The sequence below is a fragment of the Physcomitrium patens genome, chromosome 17 (genome assembly GCF_059467195.1).
Source record: "Physcomitrium patens ecotype Gransden chromosome 17, ASM5946719v1, whole genome shotgun sequence".
NCBI classification, from domain to species: Eukaryota; Viridiplantae; Streptophyta; class Bryopsida; order Funariales; family Funariaceae; genus Physcomitrium; species Physcomitrium patens.
This window is the reverse complement of record NC_143426.1, coordinates 4447214-4459187: the sequence shown is the minus strand read 5'-3', so window position 1 is coordinate 4459187 and position 11974 is coordinate 4447214. Positions and strand designations below refer to the sequence as shown.

Below are 11974 nucleotides of genomic sequence, written 5' to 3'. Positions count from 1 at the left end.
TTTTGCCTTTATATATATTTTTAGGTGATTTGTAGGTTAAAATCTTGGCCAAAAAGTTGGCCATGTGTAGTATATGTTGATGGCTTATAGTACAAGTTGGCCATGTGGTAGACATATAGCAAATTTGTCTTACAAGTTAGATATATGTCTTACAAAATGGACATATGTTTGAAGTCCTTTAGAATGTTGTCAAGTAGCTTTTAATTAGATAGTATATATAGAGACAAGATTGAAGTTGTCTTCACTCTTATTAATTCTTTTCTTGCTTCTAGTATAATTTCAAGAATTCTTAGTTTTTTAGACTTTGACAAAAGCTATTTTTTTTCTTCTTAAATATACATATTTACTTATTTTATTTTTGACAATTTTTGTTGAAAAAAATCTTGCTAAATTATTTATATTATTTGAGCTTTTATCCTTAATATTATCTTAATTAAGTAAAAAAGAGAATCGCCATTACAAACCATATAATTAATTTTTTTATTCTTATTATTACTCAAATCTATGCTCGTTAGCTCAACTTAAGCCTTTGGAGCTTCAAGTTGCATTTGATAGCTTCATTTAATATTTCTAAGATGTTGTTTGTCAATTATTTATACTCCATCCTATTTAATATATAAAATTTCATAATTTATAAAAATTCCATCTACCAAGATTAAAAATTATGTGAGATACCATCATATATATATATATATATAATTTAAATTATATATATATGCACACATATATTTATATATTATTTTTAAATCTACATTTAATCAATATTATAGAATACTTAAAAAAACCAATAAAATATTTATTTTATAAATTTTATTTATATTTAATAAATTCAAATATTCAAAATTTTATTTATTTTTAAAAGAGCTATTTTTAATGTTATAAAATTAAAATAAAATTTTATTCTATTATTTAGTTAACTTAATAAAAACATTATCTAAATTTTAAATTATTATACTTTTGAGGTATTTTTCATTATAATTATTTAAATTTTATAATTTTTTTCTTATTTAAATTTATATTATATTTTTATTAAGTAATAACATTGAATGATACAAATATATATATATATATATATATATATATATTACATCAAATTTTCAAAAAAACTGAAATTAAAATTTATATAAAAATCTTTAAATTTTTATATCTTTAAGAAGATAAATCTAAGTAGATGTAAAACATGATCATTCTTAATTTTTTAAGATCCTTTTTTTAGTCAATGGTATTAATTATTATGTAATTTGACTCGTATTTTAAATTAAAATTGTATTCTCTTAGAATTTAATAAGAAAAATAATAGATATGTATGTATAGCCTATTCTCTTTTTTTTTGCTTCATCTATCAAAATATTTATATATATATATATATATATATATATATCTTAAGTTCTATTAAGTTGTTTCATTAATACCTTTTATTTTTATTGAAACTGTAACATACTTATTTGTTGCCTTTTAATCTAGACATGTGTTTATATATTAGGATTTTCTGTATGCATGCCATAAGTTCTTAGGTGAATAACTTGTAAACAAGTTTTATTAACAACTGAATATTCTACCATTGAATGTCAAAATCCATGAGCCAAATACATACATACATGCATTCAGTCACTCATTCAAACTTTACTACAACCAAACTCTTATTCTCAACTGAACAACACCAGCACATTTCAATAGAAAAAATTGATGCAGGCAACAGAAAGATTTACTATTCTTCACCCATCCATGCTCACAAAGGTTGTTGTGTCTTGCAGCAGTAATGGCAGCAAGGGAGCTCAATGTCAAGCCTGACAACATGCAAAGAAACATTTTGTCTCATTGTTTGGATTCCTATTTAAAGAACCACACATCCATGGACTTGGCTTTGCTTCATCCCCTTTTTATAGACAGAAAGAGCCAAATTTGTTGCCAACCGCTTTGTAGTATCAGCAGCAAAGGATAAATTTTCAACTTAATGTTGGAGACCAAATATTTAGTGACTGACAGGATCCCCCCAAATAATAATAATAATAATAATTTTAAATAAAAATAAAACACCATAACAGCTGCCAATGAAATCTCAACAAAAAAAAAAAAAACCAAAAAAAAAAACAAAAACAATGAATGTGTTTTGTGTATGAGTTTATATATATACATCCATTCAAACAAGTAAAAATAGTTGTAACACAGTCAGTAATTTTTTTTTTTTTTTTTTGGGGGGGGGGGGGTGATAAGGAGGTACACTCTCTTGCTAAGAATTTTGTAGAATTGTGTTGTTATATGAAAGATGGAGAGATTTGTTTTTGGGCCCCAAGTTAGAGTAACCTACACAGATTTTAGGAGATGGAATGTAGCTCTTCTATTCATTACTTTTTTGTCTTTTAACATGTAGATCTTACTTTAACTTTTACACGACATATTTTGACAACTTCTTTTTGAAGTCATGTAATTATTCTGTGTGGTTGTTTTCTAATTAGTTATAGAATTCTATACCAACAAACCTTCCCATACTTTACTAGACTATTCCAATAACTTCTTCTAATTGAATGTAAGACCATTCTTATTATATTGTCAAAATCAAGCTCCAACAAGTGAGAGCCATGTGATCTCATATCACTTAATGGATTCAATTGGGAATCAGTTTCTGACCTTTGTGACTCTTTGCTTGCTATATAAATGTCCTGAGGACTGTTAAAAATCTTTCCATAATATTGTGGCTAAACAAAGAGCTCCTTAGACTAGAATTTCATTATCCAAGACATGTCTATGACATGCAATATAAACCCCATTTGGGTCAATAACTCTAAAGGTTTGAATGATAAATTTCAAATTTAGATACCTTGGCAAAAGTAATACAGAAATTGTTCTAAGAGGATTACAGAATTCTTGTAGAGCAAAACTTGTCTCTTTATGTATGTGTGAGCATAATGAAGCTTCTCACTATGACTTTAAAAAGAATGGCTTAGTTTAGGGAGTCTTTGACCATCTTTACATAATTTGACTGCTTGACCAAATGGACTTAACAATATTAACACAAATGCCAGAAGGTATTGTCATTTGCCAAATCTTTGTTGGGAGTAGGGGCTTCTTCTAATAGCAATACTGTCCCAGCTTTTATCTTTCTAGGGTGGGCTACATTCAATCTTCTCAAGGGGTCCATTATTGACAATTTTGGTTCTAAAGCAACCATGTAGAATGGAGGAGAACATTTGCCCCATTTTTGCCATCTTCAACACTCACTTATATTGCTACCATTTTTCACTATTAAGGGATTTGAGTGCCTGTATCAGAGCCTCTATAACACTCTGTGTTCATTGGCAATGCTGCCCTTTACTGCCCCCCATTCAAGCACTCATCAATGGGTCAAGAGGCTTCATGGGGTTGTGAATTTGATGATGGGGCATGTGGGTGCAGGGGTAATAAAGAAGGAGAGGGGAAAAGAAAAAGAAAAAAACAAATAAATACACCAATCAAAATGAAAAATAATGCAAAAGAAAAAGAGAAAAAAACGATATGACACATTGTAGGGAGTTAAGGGAACAGGGCTGACATGGCAGATGGTGACGTGGATAAATTGGAATGAAAGATTTTGTGTTCAGTAGAATCCTCACCAAGAAGGGAGCCTTAGAGAATCATTCATCCATTCATTTTCATGTTAACATCCATCCATTTTCGTGTTATCATCCACCCCTGCAGTGAAGTGTGAAGAGGGTGCCAAGAGGAATGACTCTGTACAGAAGTGTCCCTCCAGTACTTCAATACAAGGATCCAAACAGTTGTCTACATAAGAAATCGAGAGTGGATACTCTTTTGCAAGGAGAGACTGGAGAGGAATCGAAAACAAGGTTAAAAAAATAAGAAGATAAAGATAAAGAAAAAAACAGACTCCACACACACACAACAAATTAAGACTGCCTGCCTGCTCTGTTCTGCTATCCACCAGCTACAGCAGCATTGGAAGTCATGAAGTTCTAAAGTTTTTTGTTCCTTTTGCAATCACATCTTACTTTTGTCTATACCTTTCCTTTTAGGGTTAGCACCTCTGTTTTTTCTTATCAGCTTGGACTGGTACCAAGTGTGGGGTTTATGAAGCTTGTTGACTGCTGCAGAGAGCTCAGGAGGAACTGATGATCCAAGATTTGTATCTTTACCACACTTGGCACAATTGTATTCTCACTTCCAGCTTTAAAGTGAGAGCTAGCTTTTATGACCGCACACCTGGAGATGCAGTGCCTGGTTCTACATAGTTGGGGCAGACCCAACTTCCTTTGAGAGGGTGGGGCTTGATGTGATGTAAAGTTGTTCTTTGATTTTATTATACACACACAACTACATACATATGTATGTATTTGTATGTGTATTTATACGTATCTATACAAACACCTGTAATTAGTTTTTACAAATGAATGAGGACCTAGTGTACATGTGATCATTCCCTTCATCAAGACAACATCAGCTGCTTGCTAGGTCAAATAATTTGTTAGGTTGATTGATTTCATATATATATATATATATATATATAAATCATGACCAAGCTTTCAATGTTTCTCACTCATTGTTCTTGGCCTTACCCATATGAAGAAGCTGGATTCTGTTTGGTTTTTATCAAGAGAGCTTTGAGTCAATTCCATACTTTTGAAGAAACAGCAAAATAACATGGCGAAAAATTCTCTAGTAAAACGTCACATCCAATTAAGAAAAGTGGAAGAAACGAAAAGAGAAAAAAAGGAAAAGTGATTTTGAGGGACCAATCCATTTACTTACAATGTGAAACTCCAACATATTATCACTTCCATCCATCAAACAATGAATAGATGTCGACCTATTACTCTCATCCATGATTAGACAACCCTAAACTAGGGGTTACCCAAATGAGTGATAAGTACAGAGACATGGGGTCCATAGTCACACTAATCATGGTTTGTTGTGATAGTCTAGTAAAAGGGGGCAGGTGGTGGTGGTAGGAGCCACGTGTTGATATGATATTGAAGTCAAATATCTACGGTACATGTTTCATTCATCCACTCATGGCTCAAGAGCTAGAGGAGCAAGCAAGTGAGAGCTATAGAGGGAGAAAGGGTACAAGTAGTAAAACACACAGGGTAAGTAATTTTTTAAGTACTGGCAAGTCCACATCTGGGGACTCCATACAAACCTGGTCAAAAAGGACTGGTTGAAATGGATGGATAGAGTAACGGTCACCATAAGTTCTTCATCCATTGAATGATGTGGATGAAGATTGTAGAATGTGAACCTGAGAGCATTGTAGGGTGTATTAATTTGCTCTGCAAGTGGGGCACAAGAGGGGCTTGATGAAGCTTGTGGGGCATTAGTGCTGTCATTTATTCATGGAGATAAGTCTAAGATCCCTTCAGCAAGCCAGAGACCATGATTTAGTGTGGCGCTTGGAATGGGGGGGGGGGGGGTTGAGGAAAGGCACAGACCTGCAATACCAGTGAGAAAGGGAGCCTTGGTTCTTCTTCTGCCACCATTACCCCACCCCATATGCAGATGGGTTGTTTTGTATTGTATGGATCTTTAGTTATTTTGCTGTGGGCCTGCTGCAGCACAGAAGAAGTCACCAGTTATCTCTGCCCAATGTGATGGAAACAAATTAACCTTGCAGTCAGCAGACTTGTCTATTCTTAGATCCTGTTAAGAAGGCTTCAACATTATGCCCACCAAGTTCAAAACTGGGAGAGTGTGAGAACTAACTTGCTCTCTCTCTCTCTCTCTCTCTCTCTTTGACACACTGTGGGCAGCACACCATAAGTCCACAAACCCACCAAAAAAATGAAAATTAAGAATAAAATAAAGTAGAGGCACACAATTTGAAACTGATGATTTACATTGTCTGTGCACATGCAATACTGAAATATTCATAAACTTTCAAACACAAGGTTGCCATGTTTCTTTGTTTGCATGTATACTTAAACCTATTTTTAAATATTCTAACAAAATTTGGACTAAAATTGTCACAGTAGATATTATTGAATAGCAACTGAACAACAGTATCAAAAATATGGATAAGTTCTAACAATGCATTGTTGTGACAGAGGAAGTGTTTGCTTAGTCTTCATGTGTAAACAAAGTGATGTCTGTTATGTTGTCGTATAATAATGATCTGGCAATGACAATGCTGTGAAACATACCAATGGATTGATATACAGGTAGTATTTTATTTGTTTACTTTTGATTTGTTATTTGATTGTTTGTTTTTTTTCTTTCTGTTTTACAATGAGTATGAATGTGTGTGGAGCTTGTGATTAAATCTTAAAATCTACAAAGTTGTGATGCATTTTACATGGCCTTATTGCCCAAAACTACAAGAGAAACATCTTACAAAATGTATCATAATATTTCTGCCATTCTGTACAAAATTAGACTGTGTAAAGCTTCACCAGGTCTGAACGTTTATAATTGGATTTTGATCTTGTGAAAATTGATTCAATTTAATTTTTTTCTAAAAATGGTTCGAATACACACACAAGTACACTAACCAAGAATCAACACATTCTTATTTGACATGCAGATACATTGCCTATGTAGACAGATATATTCCTAAAAACTCAAATTTGTGTAATTAACCATCTTTTTATTCTTCTTATCATATAATATGGCTGCAATTCAATATAAAATTGAAAAATTTATGGATTGATTTATCATAACCCTATTAGCACAATAGTATTTTTTAAACTTTTGTAATCTTTTTAGTAAATTTTAACCTTTTTTATATCCAGTTAATTGAAATGTAAAGTCCAACCATACAATAATAACAAACTAAACTAAACTATTTGTACTATTTAAGGATTTTAGTTGCAAATAATCCAAATAAGTTTGTTTAACATATTATTTCAAACCCATAACATTCAAATATTGTATAATGCACAAAACTATTCATGTGCATATGAGTTCTTGTTGTTATTGCATCAAAGCTTTAAGAGTGCATTTTACATTGTAAAAGATTTAAAATTTATTAATTTCAATGAAACCAATTTTTTGAAGAATAGTTTCACCGGATAATTTTTTAAAAAACATGTTCTTTTGAACACAGTATAATTTTATTTTGTTTTGTTTTACTCAATATTACTCTTATTGCATAAGTTGAAAGTGTATAATGCAATGGGCCACATACACACACAGTTAGCAGCTAATTCAAACAAGATGCAATCACACAAAACAAAATCATGGTTGAGTGAAAAAATAAAAAAAATAAAAAAGAAGGAAAAAAAGAAAAGAAAAAGAAAATCATGTGCATTCATTCGAAAAGCAATGTACATGAATTAAATGCTCAACATGAGTTATTAAATATCATAAAAATTATTAAGTCGCTTTTAACCCTTTATATATATATATATATATATATATACATATATATTTTATCAGAGTATGAGGGTCAAATTTCAGAAAATCACAATACAACAAATTTCTTTGGTTTGTAATGTGATAAATGTGACAACAGAGGGACTTGAGAGCCGAGCATGCAGAGCAGGCACGAAACATGAAACCCGTTTCACACCTGGGCTTGACAATGGGGAACATTTCAAATTTGAAAGTTACCCGTGGGGGGGGGATAGGAAGGGCGGGGGCGGGTGGGGCTCATTGCTGCGCCAGACGGTATTCTATGCTCGCTGCCACCTCAGCTCGCCCCCCCCCCTCTCTCTCTCTCTCTCGATGGACGACGAGTGCCCCGACCTGCAGAGAGAGCCTCCCCTGAGGATGAAGCTTTACTTTTGCTGCAGCACCACCACTTTCTTTCTTCCTTCCTTCCTTCCTTTCTCCACAAGCAGGAGCACAGTTGCCTCCCTCCCTCCTCCCCGCCGGGCATGCAAGTGTTAATTCCACGTTACAATACAACTTTACTTCCCAAGGCTGCAGCAGCTCTGCTAGGACTTGTACCACCACACGCTGCGGCTACTCATAGCGCTCCGTGGCGATCACTCCCATCATTCAGACACAGACACAGCCAGCCAGCCAGCCAGCCAACACCCCCTCAGCCCAGCCCAGTCAGCCCCCGTCCCCCCTTTTGAACGCTCTCACTTCCGGCGCTTCCCTTCTTTCCTCCCCCACTCCCTTCTCTTCAGCTGACTGTACTGTACCCGCGCATGTTTGGCCTCTCTTTCTCTTTGTTTGATTGCCGTTCGCCGCTGAGCTCTATTGTCCTCATTCTATCCCCCCCCCCTTCTTCTTCTTCTCCGACTTTCGTTTATCATTTCTGCATTCGTGACTTTCTGATGTCCCTATTCCTTGTATTCCAATTTTTCTTTGTCTTGTTCGTGTTTGCTCTGCGCCTCTCGGGTGTGTGAGATCGGTGAGTTATCGTTACCTAGCTGGTAGCTTTCTTTCTTGTTCTCTCTTATGTCGTCAACCTTTTGGTTAAGGTTTCCTGCATGTCATTGGTGGAGGCGTGGTCTTGATGTGCAGTAGTGGTTGGGCAGGTGTGGTGTGGATGAGTGGGGGAGTGTGAGAGAGTGTGATGATGTATGGGCGTGTCCAGCTAGAGAAAGGGAGAGGTAGGTAAGTGCAAAAGTTCTGTGGGCGGGTGATTGCGACATGGGTATGTGCAAGTCTTCTAGCGGCTGTAGTATTTAAAGCTGCTGTGATATTGCTAAATGTTGGACTAGTTATCTCTTGTCGGCCCTACTTTGCACTGCGTTGTCTCTGCTTCGATTAGTATCAATCAGGTGTGAAGTTTTCAACAAGAAGCTTCACTCGCGAAGATCATTGTCCTACCACCGAACTTTGGATTAGTGTGGAAATTGAATGCATGCGTCTTAGCTATGTGAAGCCTCTTGATGCCGGCTATCATCAAATTTGATCCTACGCGAAGTTAATCTTCGCCCAGGCCGATGTTGGCTACTAGTTCTGTGTTCCCGCCTGTACATGCAATTATCTGCGAGTCTACCATTGCCTGGGCTTAACCGAGCAGTAGAAAAAATTGTTGCCAACTACGCCATAGCACAGACACGGATGACATGAGGTGAATTAGAAATCTGCACTGGAGAGTTCGAGGAGAAACGCTGGTGGAAATTTTTCATTCGCGGAACCAAGAAGACTCAAGATGGGGAGAGCCGGACTCGCTGCCCCTAGGACTTGTTCAACTCTAGAACTGCGAACTCACGCTTCTCCAACTGTTATAGTTCCAGATACTGCCTACAAGGCGGGGGATGTTAGTCCACCTTCGCCAGGCACTCCAATTCAGTGTTCGCCAGCCAGCGTTAGACCTGTTCGTCTTGCATGGCCTAAGGATGCCCTGGAGGTAATACGTCGGCAGATGGAAGCGATTCGGTCACAGTCCGTTGAAGCTAGTGAACTCGCGTCACCTCAACGCAGTCCGGATAGTTCCGAGATGCAGAAGGCAATTGAGACTGCGCAGAACGATGATACCTTTGGTTTGGAAGTGTCTTTAAGGCAGCGGTCTGCCTTACCAGAGGACTGGGAGCAGTTTTTGGACCTGAAGGTAACCAATTTGTTGAATCGTTTTCACTTTGATTGTTTATATTCCAGAGCTCTGTTAACGATATTGTGCAAGATTACTCCAGTGTCGCCGCAATTCGCTTTTATTTGCTGGTGAATGCATGACGATCAAACTTGGGTTACAATAGATGCCATATGCACCCCCCCCTTTTCCGAGGATGTCTAAAAGAAACTTGTTGTAACAGACGGGTCAATTCTACTATTTCAATTGGAGCTCTTGCAAGCGAACCAAACAGGATCCTAGGGAGTTCATTCTTCAAGCCAACAAAAATGTTGTAGAACACATGCGGGGGGCGCATCTTCGCGGAGAAACTTCTATTGATCAGACAATGACGAGCAGATCGCAAAATGATGAGACTGGCGAGAATATTGTGAGTAGTGAAGCTGGAAGTTGCCCACCTGATGTGTGCGAACGAACCAGTGAAGTGTGCTCTGTTGCACTCAAAATGTCTGCAGACAGGGAGCTTGGCAACAGTGGGTTAATGTGCAGGAGCAGCAGTAAGGAAGTGAATGCTACCAATGTCCGCAGAAAAGAGAGGAAAAGTCAGCATACAGTCATGGTAGTGTCTGGATGTCATAGCTGCTCAGCGTTTGTGATGCTCTGTTTGTCATCACCAGCGTGCCCAAGCTGCGGAGTTCGCGTGCCGTCAGAGCACGGCGGTATCCGCTAGGAGCGACGACCTGCGAAGGCTGTACACAAGCTTTGCTTATAATCATTGTCAGGAAAAAGACAATGACAATGACTCTAAGCAATGTTGGAGCAAGAAAAGTCGGAAGGGAAGGTTACTATCGTATCTCCATCCGACTGCTCAAGTTCTACTCCTCCAATCACCGACCATATCTCGGACAGAGTTGGTCAAGAGCTTCAAGGTTAGATCATGTTGCTTACACTCATTGTCAGGAAAAGACAATGACAATGACTCTAAGCAGTGTGCGACTGTTCTGAAAAGGGTGAGGTTCGGAGGTGCAAGCCCCTCCCGAGGACCATTATTCAGAAGTTTGGTGCTTCTCTTTGCTGGGCAAGAGAGTGTAATAGCTGAAGGTCTGCAACAGTATTGGCTTGGAAACATATGACTTACAGGATATCCGTGACAAGATATTCATTCGCATTAGAAAACTTCTGGTTTACTCGACGAGCTAGTAGTTCATGGGTCTCTCACTCAGCCGAAAAAGAATAGATGTCTCGTCAATGTTTCTCACTTGTCGACTGTGGGTTTCCATTAACTCATTGGAAAAGAATATGTAACTGCCAAGTCTGCGTCTTCATGAGGACGGAACAAATCCAGCGCTACATCGACAACTAAATGTTCTCGTTGATGTAAATTTTGTCGCCCAGGGTATTATCATATGGGTTGCTGTTGGAATGCATGAATCGCACTTGTCATGATCTGTGCACTCTAACCTCTGCATGCCCATTATTGCTCTCATTCGGCAGTTGCTAACGGATGCCTTTGTGCCTCACGAAACATTCTGTCCTCTTTGATCATTATTCTCAATCACTTATGTGTTCGCCTTTTAAGCTACATAAGATCTTTCTTTTGGAACAGAAGTTCTTTTCAGACTATGTCATCTGTATTACATCGTACATTCATACTAGTAAATAGTAGTATGATTCAGGAAATATCCAATATCACCTGCGAAATTCTACTTTGAAAACTGTACCAATTTCTCGACCAACTAAAAATGGTTCCATGTATCCTACATCAGTCATGACAACTGAGTTTGACTCATACCCACTTCACTTCCAAGGTGAAATAGCTAAATACACATACCATTCACCGTTGATTTCTTTAAACAAATCTTCTCCAGCAAAATTCAGAGCAGTGTCCACTGATTAGCAGAGTGAAGAGCTGATGAAGTGCACTTCATGCGATCTTCACTGTTTGATTTTCATTTCTCTATTCTTTTCTATAATTCAGAACTGACACTGAACAATGCACATGTTTTTTGGAAGAACTTATATTGTGGGATCCCTCAGAAATAATCACAATTAGGTGCATAAATAAATTAGAATTACAAAGAGGCACCTACACACAAATAAGGGGCACATATCAATTATAATTACAAATAAGGGGCACAAATCAAAATGATAACAAAGAGAGGTGCATCCACACCGACAATTACAAAGAAGGGCACAAATCTTCTTCTTTTCTTCTTTTTCCCTTCAAAGAGAGGCTTACTTCTCCTCTTCCTCCTTGAACATAGTTTTCCTCCTTGATTTATCTTGCTTCTGTTTCTGTGGTCATTTTTTTTTTTTTTTTTTTTTTTTTTTATTTTAATTTGCCTCATTTTTCTTTGTGTAGTATAGCAAGCCAAAGGTCACTATTTGGAGATCAATCAATGAAAATTTGAGAGAAATTGACTATTAAAATAGTGTTCTTCATAGCCAATGATGCTCATAGTGCTATTACAAGTTATTCTATCTTCGTTTCTACTCCTTTCTAATTTAAAGTGATCAAACCTATACTCATTAGAATTGTTTCCTCCAAGAAAGAGAATGAATTATAAGACAAGACTA

General features: G+C 36.7%; 1 protein-coding gene across 1 annotated transcript; it reads left to right on the top strand.

Moving 5' to 3' along the window:
- The first annotated feature begins 7939 nt into the window (after window positions 1-7939).
- Window positions 7940-10791, top strand: LOC112294106 (uncharacterized). Its single transcript, XM_024544276.3, has 2 exons — window positions 7940-9439; window positions 9642-10791. Exons 1-2 carry the CDS (start codon window positions 9041-9043, stop codon window positions 10125-10127), a joined length of 885 nt encoding a protein of 294 aa, XP_024400044.1. The 5' UTR covers window positions 7940-9040; the 3' UTR covers window positions 10128-10791.
- The last annotated feature ends 1183 nt before the right edge of the window (window positions 10792-11974 follow it).